Source organism: Aquarana catesbeiana, linkage group LG10 (assembly GCF_042186555.1).
Source record: "Aquarana catesbeiana isolate 2022-GZ linkage group LG10, ASM4218655v1, whole genome shotgun sequence".
In the NCBI taxonomy this organism is placed as follows: Eukaryota; Metazoa; Chordata; class Amphibia; order Anura; family Ranidae; genus Aquarana; species Aquarana catesbeiana.
Window position 1 is genome coordinate 61,285,331 of NC_133333.1, and position 23,658 is coordinate 61,308,988.

Here is a 23,658-nt window from a genome sequence, read left to right on the forward strand (position 1 = left end):
ACCAAAAAAGCTGTGAAATGTAAAGAAAAACAAGAAGCCTGCTGAAAGCTGATAAATCATAAGTTGCTAAGGACTCAGTGGCTGCCTTCCCGGCCTGCTCCTTATCAACTAGCTATATACAGTGAATGTAAAAAAATAAATAAAATCACGGGTTTCGGCCCATCTCTACTCCTCAATTTTGATTTTAAATCACTCTTCCTAAGCCATCCTTCAGTGTAATAGATCAAAGTCACATTTTCCTTTATTAGCCAAGCTAATATCCTGAACTGGGAACCAGACATTTTTCCCTGCTTGTTATCTTCAGCACTGGTCCCCTCACCGTTGTGAGTGCTCCTTCTTCTGGGGGTGAAGAGAAAGACTGGCCACTGGAAGTGTTGCCATCAATAGGAGGTGTGCACATCACTGCAGACAGTGATGTGGACACCCCAAGAAGGACCCCAGGAAGTAAGCAGATAAAAAAAAAAGGATCAAAAGGATGTGAACGTAACTTCAGTTATTTAAAATGGGCATTTGGATATTTTTTTTCATACCAACCATTAGTTGGGGGGGAGTGGGAGGGGAATTGCTAATATGCTGGAGGCAATAAATGCAGCTTACATGAAACAGTTTGAATTCAAGGAGTAATATTTCTTTTCCTTGCAACTAGCCCCTGGTCTATTGTTTTATTAACAAAGAAAAATATATACATCTTAAGAAAAAAAATTAAATTCATTTTTTTTTAACTTAAATGAATAAATTACAAAAAAGTTAAGTGCATTATTTTTTTAAAGTAACATATCACCAAAATAAATATATACATAACTGTAGACTACAACCATATCTTTAAAAATATGGAATTGAGATTTATAATTAAAATAGACCCAGTAAAAAAATAAAAATAAACAAAGATAAAAGCAAAAAAGTGCCCTTTCTGGAGACTCTGACCTTTGCAATATAAACGTGCAGTCAATATTTGTTATCCAGTGACCAAATGTTAAATAGCGCCCTGTCAACCATGAAAAGCAGACAGTTTTAAGCATTTTCTGCCAAGTAATACATAAAAAAAAGTCCTTGTTGGCCATCTTTTACGTAACTTCAAACTGCTTCTGACAGGTATATTTGCTGTTCCCATGTAAAGCACTTTGGTGGCTTATGTAGGGTTTCTTTCCTGAGCAGACTCCATTTTTTGAGCTGTTGTAGTATGCATCTCCGAAATTTCTGGGCTCCGCCGTCCTTTAGTTTGGCAAATAGAATCTGTGCTGGAGGTGCAACACCAAGCAGGAGATTACAAAAGTTTTTTTTTTTTTTCGGTTATGATTTTGCTATACATTTGAAGTGGCAGTATACATAGAAAACCAAGGATCTGGTTCATGTGTTCCAAGAATGGCTTCCAGAAGTTTTGGGACAAGGGCTGGAATTTATTAAGGCAGTGGTTAAGTCCTCACTCAAGGCCATTTCTTTGGAGTCGAGAAGGTGGAACTCTGCACAGAAAAGCAGAAGGTGAAGGTAGAGGGTGTTCAGATGGGGATGTAATTCAAGATTCACTACAGTTTTAAAGTGACAGGTGTAGATGTGGCCCAGAAGGTGGAAGAGGAACCGGAATGTCTTCTGAATGGCTGGTTTAAAGGACTTTGAGAAGTCTTTACCTGAACAAAAGAAAAAAGACAAAACACATCATTGTTACTAAATGCATCAAACCATTTTAAAAATGAAGACTTTTTTCAGAGCAAACACTTAATCAAATCTGAGTTATTGGCTTACACACCTTGTTTCAACAGATACACAACTGCAAAAATGTAGCTATGAGCCAATAAGCTCAGGGTTCTGATACTTTAATATAGAAACTTTAGTATTCCTTAGCTTAGACACTGGTCAGATGCATGCCATATCACTGGGCTCAAAATTTCAAGTCCTGAGCTACTAGCCAGGTCTCAAGGGTTACTCGCCACCAGTTGCCCCAGTCAACCCTTACCCTGCCCCGCCCCTAATCACGCCATCATAAATTATCTCATGAAATGACACTTGAATGTTTTATGCAGAATTAAATTACAAAAATAAAATATTAACAACTTTATCAGTTCCCCTCAGCACAGCCTCACCAGTGCCCATCAATGCAGGCTCACTTTTGCCCATCATTGCAGCGTGACCTGTGCCCATCATTGCAGCGTGACCTGTGCCCCACACTGCAGCCTCACCGTGCCCCACACTGCAGCCTCACTGTTACCCAAATTGCATCCTCGCTGTGCCCCAAATGTATAATTTTAAGGAGTGATTCTGAGTTGGTCTAGAGAGTAGGGTTGACCCACATCCCCAATAGTCTAGGCAAATGGAAATTTGTTCCTCTTACTGGACTTTAGAGGGAGAAACCTACCCTGGGGTAATAAAGAATATAGGTTTGTAATGAAAATGAATTTTATTATCAAAAAGGGTGTAGATTTAACAAGTCTACAATGCAAGAAAGTGGGTATACAAAGGAATGCAGGATGCGTAATACAACAAATATGCAATACAATGTATGAAATTCACAATCATTGAACTCCGGTACATATGGAACACACATACGGTGAGTACCATGTAGTATGTTCTCCCACCATGGAGAACATTGGATCCAAGTTCAAAAAAGAATGGGAGGACAACCTCTCTATGTGCTCCAAGAGGATGATTTGCCTTCTCATTGAAGAATACAGGAAAACCATTATACAAATAGACAGAGAACTGGAGTCTATGTACGCCAAACTTTCCACTCTCAAAACCCATGCCCAATATAACCAATATGACAAAGAACTAAACGATCATCTCGAACAATTCAATTCGGGATATTCTTGTAAAAAAAGAAAGACAGTTCCTAAGGGACTCCAAGGGCTTCCAAGAACTTAAAGCCTATAACTGGAAGAGCCCAAAATTTCAGAAACAGATCAAACCCCAAACAAAAATGTAATACAAATGACCCAGGTCTCTCTGACGCATCATCAGTATTGTCAACCTCTTCCCAAAAACCACCCAACCATAATAGGTCTAGGAAATCTAAGAGAAATTCACAAGGTAGCGGTTCCCAAGAAAAATCGCACAAAAAACGCATCACAGAGCCTTTGACATTTCCAACAGCAAGGCATGACACCCCTACACCCACTAGTGCCCCTACCCCATCTTCTATGTTTCAATCTGACACTAACACGTTGCTTCCTAGAATTGTATCTTCAGGTACCAAGGCACCACCACTCAATGTCTCCACTGATAACCGCAGCAGTAGGCCCACCTCGAACTCTGAACCTCTATGACATATGGACCAGGTAAGAACCAAACACTCTTTACTTAACGCTCCTGCAACAGAGAACTTAAATGTCATTAATTTGTCTTCCTACTCTCTATCGGACCTACAAGTACAAGTTTTGGCCAAGGGGTTAAGCTTTTGTCCCAAACAAGAGTTGGATCAATTTGAGGTCATCAAAGACATCCAACTCTTTGCAAGAAAGCTGATATTGAAACAAATGTACACCAAAGAGATACATACCAAACCTAACTTTGAGCAACGCGAACTTGAGGCACTGGACACCCTTGTGGAGCTCCTAGAGGAGAATGACACACCTGACCTCATTGATCGTATAGACCTCGAGCAATTGCTCGGTCGATTCGACCAATCAGACCCCCCCCCACACGTGCGTTTTGAAAAACAAATCTGACAAATTTTCCAACCTTAACACCAATGCAAACGTATCTGCATTTGTCAAACTGGCCACCAGAGACATATGCAAAATCAAGTCACCTGACCCCAGGAAATGACAATCTGACCCGGGCTGAGCGCGATGCTCTCAACTAACTCAAAGACCATCCCACAATAACTATTAAGCCCTCCGACAAAGGAGGCAACATTGTGGTGATGGACAATGAGTTTTACATAGATATGTGTACCCGGATACTCAGTAACCAAGATTGCTACTGTAAAATACCGGCAACCAGAATCTAAAAAGATTCCACAGGGAATTCTACAATCTGATTGAGCGTGCCTACAGTGAGGGTGTTCTCAACAAGGCTGAATGGGACTTTATACGTACCCAACACCCACAAACACCAACCTTCTACTCCCTACCAAAGGTACACAAAAGTTTGACATGCCCACCTGGGAGATCCATCATCTCGGGTAATTGCTCCCTCACCGAGAAACTCAGCCAACACGTGGATGGGTACTTATGTCCCCAGACTCCCAAGTTACATCCGGGACACCCCGCACCTTCTACAAAACATAGATGGCCTATGCATCCCTCCCGCATCATCCCTTGTGGCAGAGGATGTGGAGGCCCTTTACATCTCCATACCACATGACAAAGGTCTCTCCTGCATGCAACATATAATCTCTCTAAACAGCTGGCTGCACTAGAATTTATTCTTCTGCACAATTACTTCATGTTCAATGGTTCCCGTTACCTCCAGGTACAGGGTGTTGCGATGGGGACCTCCTGTGCCACATCGTACGCCAATCTATACTTGGGGAGTGGGAACAAATGATACACCAATCTGCATGTCTCGCCCCATACATGGAGAACGTTGTCATGTGGTATCGCTACATTGATGATGTTCTCCTAGTGTGGAACAGACCCACAGAGCAACTGCCAGTCTTCCTCCAATTATTAATTGACAATGTTTTTAACCTGTCATTCACTATGACTTGGGACAAAGAATCTATCACATTCCTTGATGTCACTATTCACAAAGACAGCAATGGATCCCTCAGCACCAGCCTTTTTAGAAAATCCTCTGCAGGCAACTCTATACTTTATGCCAGCAGAGAGTATGTGCCAGAACCCGCAGTGACATACTGTATAATCCTCGACTAAGAAACAAAAGTCCAAACCCATCTCAATCATAATGAGATTTTCCAACCAATATACGGCGATCAAGCGGGTTGTATCTAAATACTGGCACATGCTGACCATGGACCCCTCCATTGGCCCATTCGTACCCGCCACCCCGGTATTCACTTACAGGCCAGCTGGCTCCCTTCGAGACCAGCTGGTCTGTAGTGAATTCAAAGGGGGTGGTAAACCTGATCCCTGCAAGAACAAAAAGGCACATTCACGTGCGGTGGATGCAACTATTGCAGGTTTCTAAACACCTCCAAAAACGTCACTCTGCCCACTCTCCTCAAACCTAGACATTACGCCAACTGCAAAACATGTGGGGTAGTTTATCTGCTCACATGTGAATGCACCAGCTTTTATGTAGGGAAGACCATTCAGGAGTTCTGGCGCAGGGCCTACAGACACATTACAGCCATGAGAACCTGCAACCCTAATTTACCACTTGGCCGACATGTTACCAGTGTGCTTGAGGGCATTTGCCCAAAATTTTCCTTTCTAATCCTCGATCGCGTGCACATCGGCATGCGTAGAGGAGATGTTAACAAAATGCTGCTACAGCTCGAACAGAGGTTAGATTGAAAGTCACCCAACCCCCAGGAATGCCTGTATATCTTACAGACCCTTCCTGGAAGGTTTCTCATCAGGGGGCTCCGAGTGGGAGCCCGATGACATGCCCCCCCCTAGCCTGTCCATCCGTCTTCCTAGCTCCACAAATCCCTTTCCCTACCACCTTGAACTTCTTCACATTGGTCACTATGGGCTGCTTTCCATACACCCTCATGTACATAATGTATATAGTTTTCTCTGTATATATATAAGAATATGCATGTATGAGTCCATCTTATACCATGGTTAATGCATTAATTTTTCTTCTATGTATACACCTGCCTCCAGCTCATGTTTATACATGTATATATTTTTTATTTAGTGTTCTTTCCCCCTTTTTGGTCTCCCCTCTTGGTATTCCTGACCTCTGGCCCCTATTGCCACACTATGCTCACTCCTCTATCTGGACCTGGGCAGCCGGTCTGGCCCGGCTGCAGCCCCAGGTAATTCCCCACTCGGCGCAGGGGGGCCGCCTGGAGCAACATTGTTGTCACAGCTGGCGTCCCCACAAGCTGAAGATCCGGGTTGTTTCCTCGACCTGTTTTTCTTCCGGTTATCGCGGGCCTCTGGCGCGGGTCTGGGTCCCCGTGTGCTCCATGTCATCATGCCGGGTGGTTTGCATCGCTGTGCCCGAAAGCATATACACACGCCAGCCGCGGTCTTCATGGGGGCTGTTGCGCACGCCAAAAGCTCGGGGGCGTTAAGCTCACACCATTGGCCACGCTCGCGACCTATCGTGAGCCGGGTCCCAGTACTTTTACACACCCACCACCCAGTCATTCTCAGGTTCCTGCCCTCCGATGCACGTCCACCCGACCATCGGCACCATACCGCTCCCAGGACCACCCCAAGGTAAAACCCCCCCTTTTGTGCGCTGACATCCAGTGTCTGCCACCTTTCAGTCCCATATTTTTGTTATGCTAGCTATCTTTGCCTGGACCTTATCCACATCCTTTTCCTTTCAGGCTGGATACCCTGAGCCTCTTTGCTTGGACCCTGGGCTAGGCACCTATCCCTAGGTGCCCTGAGCAGCACTTGGACAACCTCCCCCCCAGTACCTTCTGTTGCGAGGCAGTCCAATATACGCCGCCCCCACCAGGAGCTCCTCCACACCAGGCCCCACAGTGCCTTGGTGCCAGGCCCTGTTATTGTGGGCACCTGCAGCCCCCCCTCTCACTGGCTCAGCTCACCCGCTGAGCAGGATCTTGCCCATTCAGCACCAGACAACCACTCCCAGGTATCCTCCGCTCTATATATATATATATATATATATATATATATATATATATATATATATATATATATATATATATATATATATATATATATATATTTATTAATATACATGTGCATGTGGAACTAGCGCCACCTGTGGCTTTAGGCTCCCCCAGGCCTTTACTCTACCTTGTCCTTACTTTTGTGCACCCCCCTCTACCCCACAGATTGGAGTTCCACCTTAGGACCTTTAGTACACCGACTGGTGTCCCTGGCGCCCTCTGTTGGGGAATACCCCCTGTGGTTCTACCGGGACACGGCATATATGGCCCGCCTAATCTGGACCAGGAGTGAGCACATGTTCAGTGGCTGTCCCCTCCAGCCCTTCCTTTAAATGTTTAAGTGGATGCGGTAATCCCATGATGCCTCCAAGCAATACTATATGGTCAGTACTTACCTTCTATATGGTTTCACCACAATGGTCTTATCTTGCTAACAATGATTGTTTACCATCTCACCTCTGGCTCATAACTGTCTCTTTATTTATAGACTTATCTTTGTCGTGCTGATTCCAATCAGACACCCCTGCAGAAGAGATGGGTACTCCCCGTATGTGTGTTCCATATGTACCGGAGTTTAATGATTGTGAATTTCATACATTGTATTGCATATTTGTTGTATTACGCATCCTGTATTCCTTTGTATACCCACTTTCTTGCATTGTTAAACCTACACCCTTTTTGATAATAAAACTCATTACAAACCTATACTGTTTATTACCCCAGGGTAGGTTTCTCCCTCTAAAGTCCCGTAAGAGGGACATATTTCCATTTGCCTGTACTGTGCCCCAAATAGCAGCCTCACTGTGCTCCACACGGCAGCCTCACTGTGCCCCACATTGCAGCCTCACTGTTACCCAAATTGCAGCCTCACTGTGCCCCCATTGCAGCCTTGCCAGGGTGGAGGAAGTGAGAGGGCGGCTGGATCATGACTGGAATTATAGGAGAGCCAGGATCGCAGAGCGGTAAAACACGCTGTAACAGCTGACACTGAAACTGTCTCCGCTCTGCTCACTCTCACACAGCCCCGCCTCCTCCTAACCCCGCGACTGTGATAGACAGAATGCATCCCCACACTGGACCCGCGTTCTGTCTATCACAGGCGCGGGTTAGGAATAGGCGTGGCTGTTTGAGAGTGAGCAGAGCGGAGACAGTTTCAATGTCAGCTGTTACAGCGTGTTTTACTGCTCGGTGATTCCGCGGCTCTCCTCTAACTCCATGCACTCTTCCACTAGGAGAACAGCTCCCGATCAACCCCCCCCCCCCGCCGGCGGTGCTCACCCCCCCACTCTCAGGCAGCCCAGCTCCTCGCCAGCCCTCATTTTCCACACACACAATGCGAGTAGGGGAGTGGAAAATTTGAGGGCTGCCATATCATAGCCATCTGCAATTCAGAGTAGCATCTTTGTAGGACACAAGCTGCCTTTATACAATAGCAACCACAAAGTTCAGCTGAACTGTGTTCTTTGAAATAGTAACTTGTATCACCACAGAGTGGTACTGTGGATACACGAAATTAGCACATGTTCCACGTCCTAATTACTTAGAAATTAAAAATGGAGCGTCAAACCTGGACTTTTTAGGCACACCTATACACAATATTAAAATAAAAATATTTTATTACAACATTTAAAACAATAATGAAACAATATGCTTTAAAATCATACTAATGTATACTGCCTGTATGAGAAGGTATTCACCACTTGTACATCAGACAATTGCACTACGTAAAAAAATGAAAACCATTGTAAACAGAATATTGGTTCCAGAGTGCTTGATGTACTGTAGATTTGTGGCATACTGTATCTTGACTTAAATATTCCCAACCCAACAGTAATCAGATTACCAGTCATCAGGGAGCAACTTCAACATAAGTAAGAAAATCCCTGTGTTCCTTAACTAAGATGACCACCTTCATGCTGACATAGTGGCAGAACAAGGTATGGCAAGTTAGTATTGGGAAAAACCATCAGTTCCAGGGATCCTACTGGGGACTAGATCTTTGCCCTCTGCTCGCCTTTTTTGGCAAAGCCACCACAGTTGAGGTATGCTTTAAAAATTGTGCGTGCAAGCAAGGCAAAACTGTTTCTTGTGGCTTTCTTAATAGGTTTCTCACAGGACACAGGGTGCTCTATGATCCCACAAATGCCTAACAGGCTAAGAAAGCTACGACTGATTGAATGAACTGCCCTATTACATTGATTATGAAAAAAGACTACATCTTTCCAGAAAAGGGGGTAGCTGTGCTGAGTCCCAGCTTTGAGGTGGCAGCCATAGGATTGCGGAAGCACACTGCAGATGAAAACAGCATAAAACAATAGGTCCAGGATCACTAGGTTGTGCAATTGGGAAGCTCTACTCATTTTCTGTCCAAGCCCTAACTATAAGAAGGGCCCATGAAACATGGGAGCCTAAAAGTGAGAACAAACACCCATAACCAGAACAGTGGTGGGAGGTGCAAGAATACTGCACCAGCACAATGTCAAAAAAGAGCCATAGAACAAATAAATGAAATTTGCCAAAATGCAACGCTTCCCCTGGAAACCGCTGCGAATATTTACCTAGCCTGGTGAGTCCTTATGCCGTGTACACACAGGCGGACTTTCCGAACGGACTGGTCCAACGGACCGAATCTGGCGGACAATCCGACCGTGTGTGGGCTGTATCGGTCTTCCGATGGACGGTTTCGGTTGGAAATCCGACGGACTTTAGATTTGAAACCTGCTTCAAATCTTTACGTCGTAACTCCGCCGGACTCAGTTCCTAACGGAAAGCCCGTTCGTCTGTATGCTGGTCCGATGGACCAGATAAGACGCAGGGGCAGGGTACTACATCTCGCGCTCGCTGCAAAAGGAAAAACAAATTTTCCTATTGCGGCGAGCGCGAGGCGGCGATGTCACCCAGGTCTGGTATGGATTTTAAGGGGAACCCCCTATGCCGAAAAGACCCTTATTCGAGCACGCAGCCTGGCCGGCCAGGAAAGGGGGTGGGGACAAGCGCCCCCCCTGAACCGCACTAGGCCACATGCCCTCAACATGGGGGGGTGGGTGCTTTGGGGGAGGGGGGCACCCTGCGGCCCCCCCACCCCAAAGCACCTTGTTGATGAGGACAAGGGCCTCTTTCCGACAACCCTGGCCGTTGGTTGTCGGGGTCTGCGGGGGGGGGCTTATCAGAATCCGGGAGCCCCCTTTAATAAGGTGGCCCCCAGATCCTGGCCCCCCACCCTATGTGAATGAGTATGGTACATCGTACCCATTCACCTAGGAAAAAAGTGTCATTAAAAAAAAAACACACTACACAGGCTTTTAAAGTAATTTATTAGACAGCTTCGGGGTCTTCTTCCGACTTCGCTGCTCTCTCCGGCCTCTTCTCCCGGTGTCCTGTTCTTCTCCCGGTGTTCGACCTCTTCTCCCGGTGTCCGGTTCTTCTGCCGGCTCCTCCGCTATCTTCTGCCGCTCTTTTGCTAGCGGTGGCCAGGACTTCTGCGTCGTCTTGTTCCCTCTTCTCTTCTTCCATGTTGACACGACGCTCTCTCCCGCTGTAATGCTCTGTGAGCGCTCCGCAATGACTCACACGATGACCACGCCCCCTTATGACGTCACAGTCCCAGCATGCCCCAGGACTGTGACGTCATAAGGGGGCGGGGTCACCTCCTATACAATTCATGGCAGAGCGCTCACACAGCATTACAGCGGGAGAGAGCGTAGTGTCAACATGGGAAATAAAGAAGAGGGAAGAAGACGACGCAGTATTCTGGGCCACCGCTAGCAAAAGAGCGGCAGAAGATAGTGGAGGAGCCGGCAGAAGAGATCGAACACTGGTAGAAGAGGCCGGAGAGCAGCGAAGTCGGAAGACGACCCCCGGAGCTGTCTAATAAAATTACTTTAAAAACCTGTGTAGTGTGTTTTTTATTGACACTTTTTTCCTAGGTGTATGGGTAGGGGTACGATGTACCCCATACTCATTCACATAGGGTGGGGGGCTGGGATCTAGGGGTCCCCTTATTGAAGGGGGCTCCCGGATTCCGATAAGCCCCCCACCCGCAGACCCCGACAACCAACGGCCAGGGTTGTCGGGAAGAGGCCCTTGTCCTCATCAACATGGGGACAAGGTGCTTTGGGGTGGGGGGCGCCCCCCTCCCCCAAAGCACCCACCCCCCCATGTTGAGGGCATGCAGCCTGGTACGGTTTAGGAGGGGGGAGGTGCTGGCTCGTCCCCGCCCCCTTTCCTGACCGGCCGGGCTGCGTGCTCGGATAAGGGTCTGGTATGGATTTTGGGGGTACCCCACGCCGTTTTTTCGGTGTAGGGGGTTCCCCTTAAAATCCATACCAGACCTAAGGGCCTGGTATGCCCCGTGACGGGGCTCGCAAGGTGTCAATCTCGCCGATAAAAGCGGCGACAATGACTTCCTTTTCTAGTCCCGTCGTACCCGAGTCACGTTCAAAATGAATGGACTTGTTCGTGTGTGGGCAAGTCCGTTCATTCGGAAAGTCCGTCGTAACTCCATCGGGAAGACCGTCGGAAATAGTCTGCCGGAAAGTCCGGTCGTGTGTAGGCAAGTCCGTTCGTAAAAAAAAAGTCAGTCGGAAGTCTGCCAAAAGTCTGTCGGACCAGTCCGGTCAGAAAGTCCGCCCGTGTGTACGTTGCATTAGAGTATCCAGGGTGGACTCAGTCCTTCTAGTGTGAAACCTGGAAAGGGCAGGTGCAGTAATCCCACATACTTGGTGGTCTGCCATGACACAGAGTGCAGAGCCTCATACAGTGCAAACACTGTCTAGGGGTGCATTGGAAGAGAAAATTGGGAAGACTTATGCTCATTGGCTGACTGGAGAGACTATCCAAGGTTTTAGGTATCTGGTATGAATTTACTAGCAGCTGCTTGATCTAACAAAAAAGATAAATAAAAAATTCTTGACTCAGCAGAGCTGGAGAGGGACATCCTATCTTAAGATAAAATGAGGTAGCATAGCAGGTGGGTGCAACGGTCAGTACAGGCAACTGGTCTTTGGGGTCATGAGGAGACGATATGCATATAACTGCTGTCAAACAGCACAACCATACAAGTGACCTCACTTTACTCCACTACAGTTAAGCAATACACTTTAGTCACCAACTGACTAAATATTACGTAATAATGTATTACATGGGATCAGAAGGGGAATGGTCTGTAAGTGTGTTAAGAACTGGGTATCATCACTCATGAGTGTCTTTATACTGTATTGTAAAGCCAATCTAAAGACAGATTGAGGTATTAATATAAACAGTACTTACATACAAATACAATAAGTTATTGTGAACACAAAATTATCAAAAATGATTATTTAGGGAATTCAAGCATTTGTAAAAGGTTAAAAATTTTTTTTTTTTTTTTAAATAACAAACATGTCATACTTACCTACTTACCTGCTCTGTGCAATGGTTTTGCACAGAGCAGCCCCAATCCTCCTTCTCGTCTGAACCCTCCTGGCATTTCAAGCTGCTATGGGGGCATGGGCTAGAAATGCCCACATAGCCACACTCGTGCATTCTCATTCCCAAGCCGCCTCTGTGTGTCTCCTCACTAGCTGTGATTGACACAGTTCCCGCTCCGTCTCAGCCAATGAGGAAGGACAGACCCGGGAGAGCGTCTGCTCTTGTGCACATCACTGGATCAGGCTTAAGTCAGTATAAGGGGGGACCGGGGGGGGGGGGGGGGGACTGCACTGCACACTGAAGGTTTTTTTTTTACCTTCAGGCATAAAATGCCTGAAGGCAAAAAACCTTCATGATATTTCTTCTTTAAAGCTGGAAGTGGTTCTAAAGGCTGAACATTTTGTGACATGCATCCTCTCATTTCTTTTGCCACCATTTGTCATGGAAAAAGTGCTTAGAGCAAAGACAAGCAACCGTCATGAAGCAGCCATCTCCTTCCTAGCTATGTTACCGGACAGCTGAAGATGGGAGAGTGAAGAGGAGTGGGCACCCAGTCTAACCTTTAAAACAAAGCTTAGGAAGCACCTAGAATCATGAGACAAAGTACTACATGATTATAGAGAAGCAACTCCCCCCAGGTTCTTTAAGGGACAGAAGCTTAACTTACAGTGTTTAGTAGGAACCAAATCCTCATCTGTCAGGATTTTTTGGATGATGCTGGCAGCATAATCTGCATACTGTGGTCCAGAGCATTTTCTCTTGCGTCCTTTTTCATCTGTCCACTGGATCTGCCTGCAAAGAAAAAAAAAGAAATTTAGCTCTTGGCAAAGACTGTAGCATTCTATGGGATTTAAAATGTATACAAAATACAAAACTTATTTTTTTGTTTTGGATAGAATGGGAAAGGTTAAACTGTCCTGTCATGTTTTTAAAATTGATCCATTATTTGTCCTGGTGACCACTGTCACTGCAATAGAAGGCGATAGGAAATCCCACATCTTAGTGTTGTCACGATCGCAAAACATGAAGGGGAATCCTTCCAATGGGGACAAATGTTCTGATGACTACGATGGCAATTCTCCCCACTTTGGGAGATTTCCTTTCACTTTCTGTTATGTCTCCAAGACAGAAAGTAAAAGGGAAATCCCTCCAGCAGAACAAATACTTTACTCCTGTTGCATTGAATTGCTTTACATACCAATACACCAGTTATCCAGTGAGTTTTATTTAAAGTAGCATTTCTCACCCATAAAAGCTCTCTGAAAACTGCAAAATGGTTGCAGTTATCAACAGTGACTTCTTTCTCCAGGTTGTATAAAAGTTAGCCACCCTACCAACTGTGGAGCTAGAAATCCTAGCAGTTAGTGCTATTATACTTCATATGTCCCAGCATTTATTATCCCATCAACCTCCATAGCAATGAAAATCTTAACAGAACTAAAAAGCATTAGAATCAGAGGGTTTAGGTTGACTATATGCAATACAATCTGATTGTTGTATGCTCTGCCACCACTCTCCTCTGTCCACATGTCTCCCTCCCCACAAGCTACAGTTCTCTTCCTCTTTGTCACCCAACCATCCTTAGCCCCTATTTATTCCTCCAATGGTCCCATGACCACATCACATTCATACCTGGTCCACGATGAGATACAACTGCCTTATATATCTCTACCCCTCCCCACCAATCCACAGTGATCTACTGCCTGTCTTTTTTTTGAGGAAAGTGGAAAAATAGCGCTGGACCTATAAGGTTATATTATTGGTGTTGCCATCTTAAAGTAAAGTATTGATGTAAATAATCAGGTTTGTGGGCAGGCAGCTTCTACATCTCAGAGGATCTTCGCGGTCTCCTTGACTTGGAGTGTAACAAAAATGTAAACTCAAGCTCCACACCACTGCTATGAGGCCCAAATGTGACTTTGTTCCAATAAAAGTCAGGGGGACAATCCAAACAGTAACCAAGCGTTTCTGGGGTCCAAGACCCCACTTTATCAGGGCTTGCTTGAAAACAATGTGAATGGACTAGCAGTGAATGTGACCATTAATGGCATTTCTTATAGCGTGGTTACAAGCACGTCTTGTCAGCAGCTGGTTTGGCAGCCAAAACAGCTGCTGATAAGACCCGTGCTTGGATAGAATTAACCGTTATGTTTTTATTTGTTTGGTCCACTGGCTAAATGAAGGAAAACAAAAAAAAAAACAAAAAAACAAAAACAAAAAACCCTCACGTGTGGCCAGCTTTGCACTCTGTTTCCCCTCTATTTCTTCCCCAGTTATCTTCTACCCTATCTTCCATATCCCTGCTGCAATGGACAGCTTCCACTTTGTCTTATCTATGCTCTCCTGGTCCAGAATCATTGCCATGCTGTCAGTGTGTGTGGTGCTGATCTGTATACTGTATCTGTGATGCTGATCTGTATACCGTATCTGTGGTGCTGATCTGTATACTCTGTTCTGTGATTCCGGGGCTGTATACTCCTAACACTATGGGTGGAAGCAAGTAGAATACAGGGACGGAGTGGGTGGGGTCAAAAAGGGCAGGGTCTGGCACCCCCCATCTTAAGTCCCCATCTGGCATCAGAGTCCCCACCTTTCTTGCATATCTGTAGTCAGGTCCTCAATAAACAAACAAGCCCTACAAGCCTAAACAACCTACAAGGCTATACGAACTACACCACGGTATAAGGTAAACTACACAACTATACGAATCACATTACTGTATAAGGTATATCACACCACTAGACACACGCTTTTACACTTTTGGTTTGTTTTTATTTTCTAGTTACTGTTGCTTTTTTCACATCACACCAGCATTTGTTTGCCAGACACTATGCAATTTATTAATTGTACTAATATTTTTAATCACTTAATGAATCATTTAAGCTAGATTACTATTTTGCACACTGTGCACGCTTTGACTAGGCTAATTGTCAGTCTTACACACACAATGCATTTTTTTGTAATAATTGTACTAAATATTTTTCATACACATTATTATTTAACATTACTGCTAATGAACTACAAACACATTTTCTACATTACTATATCACCATGTTGTTTTAATCATTTACTATCTAACATTGGTTAGTCATCAGTATGGGACGTAAATGATACCGTGGCGAATTTATACATCGATAACCCATATTTTACCCAATTTTTCCTAATTAACAAATGGCTATCATTGGGTATTCGTTGCAGGCGTGGGCTCCTCCGTCCCTTAGAGGGCGTTTACAGTGCGGTAAATATACCAATATGGCTTAATCAATGTGATGTATGACGACATGCTTCTTTAATTCTGAATATATGTAATATTTTTTTAGATCCAATTGTCCCCCTGAAGAGACCATACATAGATCGAAACGCGTCGGCACTCGCATACCATATAGCATTATGTAATGTAACGATATGCACAAATGTATTTGTTTATTGCACTGTGGAACATGTATTGTATTATTGGACCAGACTTTATATTGTACATATTGTATTTAACTATAGCAAAATATTGGACATTTTTCAAATAAACAACTCTCTAAATATCAATTTAGAAAAATATCTTTGACCCTGTTATAGTGCTGTTTTAAAGCCCCACTGGGGAAAACTCTTCCATAACATCTTAAAAACTTCACCAGCCGCCACTGACATCAACGTGCATAAAAACACATGTAAAATGCTTTTCAATGCACACTTTTTTCAGATGCACGTTATGGGATAAAAGAGCCCAGTCCCTTTCCTTCATTCATGTTCACCTGCCATTCTGCCTCCTCTTTCTTCCCTCATGGTAAGTAGTCTCCTATACCTCTGCTCCATAACAAGATTACCATTCTCTCTCCACCTATGAGCTGTAAAGGGGAAGCCCACTTGACAAAATAAGGTGTTCAGCTATATCATCGTCTGAATCAGCAGTAATGCATACCAGTGTGTTGAAGCCAAAAACATTTAGCCTAAATTAACCCATTCATGAACAGGCAAACATTTGCTAGTCTATAGTTCAGCCTATTAAACAAAGGATTTCATATCACTAACAGATGGAAAGGCTAAATTGAGTTGCGTGTCAAAGACCACTTCAATTCCAAGCAAAGCAAAGCAGCAGGTGCTGGGGGAGCTAATTATACGTCCCTCAGGCCAGCGTCAGCTGTTTTTTTGTTTTCAGGTTACCTGGCAACTTCAAGACAACAAAGCAGAATTTGCACAGCTCTTTGACAAGTGTAACATTGGATTTCCCAAACACTTGCCACAAGGAGGCCATGCGTCATAAATGGTCTTCTACAATGTTCGAGAACCAGAAATGCACTACTTAAATTGGTTCTTTTTAAGGGAGTGTGATCGCCGGGTTTTGAACAGTACTTTTTGGCAATACCTGAAATTGTCATTGCCAGAAAGTGCTGGGCTGCAATGGCTGCACAGCACGATTAGAAAGTGTTTCCTGATGTTGACTGTAGACTGTGCCTGCAAAAGGCGCATTGATTCTTTTTTTTTTGGGGGGGGGGGGGGGGGGGGATTGGGCGCAAACAAACTGAAAAAGAAAAAAAAATCATCAATTGCAGCCTCACCATGCCATCATATGCAGCCACTGTGCCTCATCATATGCAGCCACTGTGACCCGCCTGCCCGCTGCCTGACCAGCACATACCCCATCCTGGTGGCGGGTCAGGCAGCGGGTGATGACGGTGAGCTGTGGGACATGCATCGGGTCAGGCGGTGGCTCCTGCATCCTCCATGGTTCCCGTGCGTCTCTTCTGCTGTTCCGCTAGGCGTCCAATAGGGATGCCTGTGCATTCAGTCAATCAGGTGACAGGTATTAGACTTGCGTATCCTGATTGGCGGAGAGGCGGCTCAGTGTTAGAAAAGCAAAATATTAATTTGCTTTTCTAACACACTTGGGTGGTTAGAGTCCACCTTTTTGAAGCCTATTAGAGCCTAATCAGGTGCTTAAAAAACATCCCCGCCACTGTTATTCAGGTGCTCGGTGTCCAAAAAGGGGCCTGACTCCTAAATAGGGGGTGGCTACAGCTATGCTATACATTATTATGCTATACATGAATCTATCCATTTTACATATAGGGGGTGACATGACATAGGGGGCGCACTGCCACTGATATACTCCGATATTTGCCCCCACTGCCCATAAAAAAAAAAAAAAACCCCATCAAAGTCTTCCAATTAAAATTATAATACATGCGTGTGATTTCTATGAAATATAGTAGAGTAAAGCTGCAAGTAAATATTTGATTCCCCTTTCTATGCTACATTGCAACCCACACAAGAAAAAAAAAAAAATATTGTTTGCGTAAATTGTTAGCATAACATAAGGATAAGATCAGGCTGGTCTGGTGAGGAGTCAGATGAATATGACAGACTTTTGCAATCGCAAAAAATCCAAAATGACAATGCAGTAATTTATGGGACTATTTATTGCTTGCACAGTAAATGCAGAGGTCATTCTTATCATCCAACAAGTTTAATTTTTTTTTTTTTTACTTTTGTTTCCCCTTATGTTTGGGAGGGGGCAGAGATCTGATGAATTAAAACGGGTTATAAACTTAAAAATATTGTTTTACTTTAATGAATTATCTGGCTGGTGGTAAAAGAAAAACCTTCGAACACCTGTTTTCATCGCCCCCCCTCCCTAAACACTTACCAGAGTCCTTTCTTGATCCAGCGATGTCCACGGCTGCAGCGCTACTCTCTACTGGTCTCAGAGAGACTCTCAGAGCAGCATGAGCCATTGGCCCCTGCTGCTGAGGGGGACATATATACATAGTTGCATAGTTAGTCTGGTTGGAAAAAAAAAAAAAAGACACAAGTCCATCTAGTAAAATCAATAAAAATAAATAAAATCATATGACCATATATGCATAATCCTATACCCACAGTTGAAAGGCAAAAACCCCAGTAAAGCATGATCCAATTTACTTCAAGCAGGTGAAAAAATTCCTTCCTGATCCCCTGAGAGGCAATCGGATATTCCCTGGATCTACTTTACCTATAAATGTTGGTATCCAGTAGTATTATGTACATTTAAGAAAGAATCCAGGCCTTTTTTAAAGCAATCTACTGAGCTGGCCAGAACCACCTCTAGAGGGAGTCTATTCCACGTTTTCACAGCTCTTACTGTGAAGAAACCTTTCCATATTTGGAGATTAAATCTCTTTTCCTCTAGGCATAAAGAGTGTCCCCTTGTCCTATGTGATGATGTTAAAGTGAATAACTCAACACCAAGTTCACTTTATGGACCCCTTATGTATTTGCACATGTTGATCACATCCCCCTTAATCTCCTCTTCTCAAGAGAAATAATTCAGTTCCTCTAATCATTCCTCATAGCTGAGCTCCTCCATGCCTTTTATCAGTTTGATTGCCCTTCTCTGCACGGTCTCCAGTTTCCCAACATCCTTTTAGTGAACTGGTGCCTAAAACTGAACTTCATATTCCAGATGAGGTCTTAATAATGAAAACTGAGCGCCTATGGATGCAAACAGCCTGGTGCTGGAGTGCACCCACATGGGTGCCCCCTCAGCACATGGCTTGCTGAGGGGGCACTCAGAAGAGAGGAGGCGCAGAGAGCAGGAAAGGATTAAAGAACACAAACATCCAAAGCTGCTGGAAGAGAGGAGTGCCAAAGAGACTTTGCAGTACTCAGCAGTAATGGAATGGAGGAGAGTTAAGTATATAGCATGTTCGATTTAAGAGGATTGCTACAGTTAATTTTAAAGACCTGACAGAGTCTCTAAGAAGAATGCAGATTATGTTCTTCATTGCCTGCCTGTATTTAGGTCCTGGCAACTTAAGAGTGCTATGAGATCCTAAGAGGTTAGCATGACATTTTTGCCCCTTACACAGCTTTAGGGCACACGCCCCCCCCCCCCCCCCCCCCCCCTAGTCCGACCACCAACATTCCCCAGGTCTTGCCCACGGGCCATCCTACCAAATCCACACACCAGCCACCTCACCTGTGTGCACTCAGCCCCCCCCACCTGTGATTATAATATTAATATATATATATTTATATATATCAGCCCCTCACATACACACAGTGCTGTGTTTTGGCCTAGGGCGGCACTTTTCCGAAAGAAAAAAAAAAAAAAAAAAAAAAAAAGCACTCGCACCCTCCTCCCGCACGCAGTCAACAGCGGTGCTCAGTGACAGCGCTGCTCAATTTGCCAGAGAACTCGGCAGTGGCACTGTGATAGGGGAGAGGAGAGCTGTGGGCTGTCTGTGTATTCGCCCTGCTTGCCCTCTCCCCTTCCTCCTGTCAGCCGAAGAAGAGAGAGCGGCTCCAATCCCCCTCCACTCTCCTGTTTCTGCTGCTCATATGTGTGTCAGCGGAGACACCATGTCCTAGGAGAGGTGAGTGATCTGTGGACACAGCCAAGTCAACACCTTGTACACAGACATCCGATATCATTGTCACCCTCCTCCTCAGACTGGGCTCTCCTCTACATCTCCCCTGACTTGAACAGTTAACTGTCATCTGTGCCTGCCCCATGCAGAGTATGTTACCTACCTGTGTGTGTGTGGGGTGCCCCTACCCCCCCTCCAGTCACCTATGTGCTAACTTCTCCAACCCAAACCCCACGCAGCCACCAGGGACAACCCAAAACAGCTACCAGAGACCCTGCACAACCACCAGGGACAACCCAAAACAGCCACCAGGGGCCCCGCGCAGCCACTTGAGAAGGAAGGGTGGGACAATTTTAGATGGAGGGGGGGTGTTCCATTTTAGTCTTGCCTAGGGCAGCACAAAAGCAAAATACACCACTGCATACACAAACCTGTAAACACACAAGGCTCTTGCCCTTCCCTGTACACAAATAGCCCCCCTCCCTTTCCCTCACAGCCCCCCTTGTAAAGATCTTCCTACCTGGTCCCAGCTCAGTTTCACAAAGCTGACATGTTGCTGAGAAGCATAGTACAGATCACACGAAGAATGCACATACACATAGTAGCCAGAGGTGGAAGTAAAGAGCTCGATGTCTGAGCTCAGTGACACGAGAACAGCAGAAGCTGTGGAATCGTTTCTGTAATGCACAGCACGGCTCCCCTCCAACCCGTCCTGCCTTCTTCTGGCCCGGGCGGTCCCCTTGGGCGCCGGGGCCCCTTACCCTTGTGACGGCCGTACCCCCCTGATGGCGGCCCTGTGTACCAATTGCCAACTCAACTATTGACCAACTTCAGAATTGTCTATCCTCATCAATGTGCAGAGTGGACCCCATAGAAAAAGGGAGGCATAGCAATCTCCTCATAACAATGCTAGAGAAAAAGAACAAAGAACCCCCTTTAAAACACCTAGTGTTTGTTCAGTGTTCTGGCACAAAAATTACTAGTCAGATAAGTAAAATGCATTTACTGTCAGTTTTGTAGGCCCCCCCGACTGCCTTTGGTGGATCCCTCCCACTGGAGCAAATTGGAACATGTGGTATAGGAGTTTTTTGTCTTCCTCTATCAGCTGTGGGTATATGGAGGCTTTCTATTTATTTTTTCTGTTGGTTGAGCTAGATTAACTTCCGTGTCTTTTTCCAGCCTGACTTACTATGTAACAACATCCTTGACATTTCACCTCACAAATCATCATGGCGCCTGAGTTTTGTTTTCCTATCAATAGAATAAATTCCATAAGTGGGCCTGTCCCTTTTTACAGGACTTCCTGCTACCATGACTTTTAACAGCAAGCCAAGCCCAGTGTTTAATAAGCAGGAAGAAAACACTTTTAGACTGTGCAACAGGTCACCAACAGCCTATATATTCTTATCACAATGTGTGGGTGTGTACACGCGTCTCTCTCTATATATATATATATATATATATATATATATATATATATATATATATACACACATATATACACATATATACACATATACATATACATACGAGCCCCAGCTCGTTCGGTTCCACTCTCCCGACACTCCTCTTGGGCTATAAATTCAGATTTCAGATCGCAACATCTGATGGTTCGTACATCTGATGGTTCGTTCAGCCGATGCTCCGGGATTTGAACTACAGCCATGTGCCGATCGAATCCAGTTGTGATAGCTCAGAACAAACACCAGGCAGGCTGTATGTAAGTTCAAACAGGGATCTCACCTTTATTGGATGCACACAACACACTTTTATACACAACAGTTTGAACACCCCGCCCCCCAAAAACCACTTTCCTATTGGTCAATTGTAAAGTACCCTCTAGTCCTCAATTAGGTCCTCTTGGCCATGCAAATGAGGACTTGAAAAAGGGTCAGCAGGGATTGGTCCAATAGTGTGAATAGGAGGACTGATATGTGTAATGACACAGAGAAGCCCCAGGGGGTAAAGTACATAAACAAATGGTCAAACACAGAACAATGCATATCTTCAAGACCACAGAGCCGTCTGGAGGGGGTTAGCCTTAAGACAGGGCAGAAGACCCCCCACTGTGTAATAAGGAGAAATACTTCAGTATTCCAAGGTTCATGACAATCCAGTATTCCCAGGTTCGTGCAAATATACATACATACATACATACATACATACATACATACATACATACATACATATATATATATATATATATATATATAATATATACACACACACACACACACACACACACACACACACATATACACACACACTCCGTAAATAAAAAGATGGATGTATACGTCCTGCCGCAGTATATGTACGTGGGGCGGTCCTTAGGCGATTAATTGACTTGATGCTATACTCTGATTAAAAACCGTTCCCTTACTTTTTTGAGGTGTGTGTGTGTTTACTCCTTGTTGCTCGGGAGGAACAATGTTTTCACTTTCATGTTCTCACTATCATAGAGGTAAATTCGATTGATTGTTTCCACCAGTATAGTTCCTCAGTATAGCCATATTTACGTAAGACAGCCGTGTACAACCTTGTTTCAGGCCCCAAACTAACACAGTAAAAAGAGCAGCGTGATCATGTCATCAAATGGCAGCATGCAATTGTGGCCCATACATACATACCCACCCACCCACCCCCCCCCCCCACACACACACAGCCTCACAAAAGTGAGTACATCCTCACATTTTTTGTAAATATTTTATTATATCATCTTTTCATGTGACAACACTTAAGAAATGACACTTTGCTACAATGTAAAGTAGTGAGTGTACAGCTTGTATAACAGTGTAAATTTGCTGTCCCCTCAAAATAACTCAACACAGCCATTAATGTCTAAACCGCTGGCATTAAAAGGGCGTACACCCCTAAGTGAAAATGCCAAAATTGGGCCCAATTAGCCATTTTCTCTCCCGGTGTCATATGACTCGTTACCGTTACAAGGTCTGAGGTGTGAATGGGGAGCAGGTGTGTTAGATGTGGTGTTATCGCTCGCACTCCCTCATACTGGTCATTGGAAGTTCAACATGGCATCTCATGGCAAAGAGCTCTGAGGAGCAAAAAAAAAAAAAGAATTGTTGCTCTATATAAAAAGATGGCCTAGGCTATAAGAAGATTGCCAAGACTCTGAAACTGAGCTGCAGCATATGAGCCAAGACCATACAGCAGTTTAACAGGACAGGTTCCACTCAGAACAGGCCTTGCCGTGGTCAACCAAAGACGTTGAGTGCACATGCTCAGCGTCATATCCAGAGGTTGCCTTTGGCAAATAGATGTATGAGTGCTGCCAGCATTGCTGGAGATGTTGAAGGGAGGGGTGGGGGGGTCAGCCTGTCAGTGCTCAGACCATACACCGCACACAGTTTGCTGAAGACAAGCAGACTAAGGACATGGATTACTGGAACCATGTCCTGTGGTCTGAGGAGACCAAGATAAACTCATTTGATTCAGATGAAGTCAAGCGTGTGGTGTGGAAACTAGGTGAGGAGTACAAAGACAAGTGTGTCTTGCCTTCAGTCAAGCATGGTGGTGGGAGTGTCATTTTCTGGGGCTGCATGAGTGCTGCCAGCACTGGGGAGCTACAGTTTATTGAGGGAACCATTAATGCCAACATGTAGTGTGACATACCTTTGGAGACTGGGCCGCAGGGCAGTATTCCAACATAACGACCCCAAACACACCTCCAAGATGACCACTGAATGGCTAAAGAAGCTGAGGGTAAAACTGATGGACTGGCCAAGCATTTCTCCAGACCTAAACCCTATTGAGCATCTGTGGGGCATCCTCAAAATGGAAGATGGAGGAGCGCAAGGTCTCTAACATCCACCAGCTCTGTGATGTTGTCTGGAGGAGTGGAAGACGACTCCAGTGGCAACCTGTGAAGCTCTGGTGAATTCCATGCCCAAGAGGGTTAAGGCAGTGCTGGAAAATAATGGTGGCCACACAAAATATTGACACTTTGGGCCCAATTTGGACATTTTCACTTAGGGGTGTACTCCCTTTTGTTGCCAGTGGTAGACATTATTGGCTGTGTTGAGTTATTTTGGAGAGGACAGCAAATTTACACTGTTATACAAGCTGTACACTCAGTGGCGGAACTACCAGGGTCGCAACAGTCGCACTTGCAGCTGGGCCCTGGAGTTCCATCGCTGTTGGGGGGGGTCCACCCGCACATTCTCCCCTGTTAGG

At 45.0% G+C, this 23,658-nt stretch overlaps 1 protein-coding gene across 2 annotated transcripts in view; it reads right to left on the reverse strand.

Moving 5' to 3' along the window:
* Positions 1-747: 747 nt before the first annotated feature.
* The window catches only part of LOC141110720 (MOB kinase activator 2-like), an 89,402-nt gene continuing 66,491 nt past the window's right edge, over positions 748-23,658 (reverse strand). For both annotated transcript variants that reach the window (XM_073602259.1, XM_073602258.1), the window contains exons 5-6: positions 12,795-12,919; positions 748-1,625 (exon numbers count right to left, since the gene is read on the reverse strand). In XM_073602259.1, the coding sequence (XP_073458360.1) occupies positions 1,348-1,625; positions 12,795-12,919 (403 nt within the window). In that variant the 3' untranslated portion in view covers positions 748-1,347. The remainder of the gene's footprint in view (positions 1,626-12,794; positions 12,920-23,658) is intronic.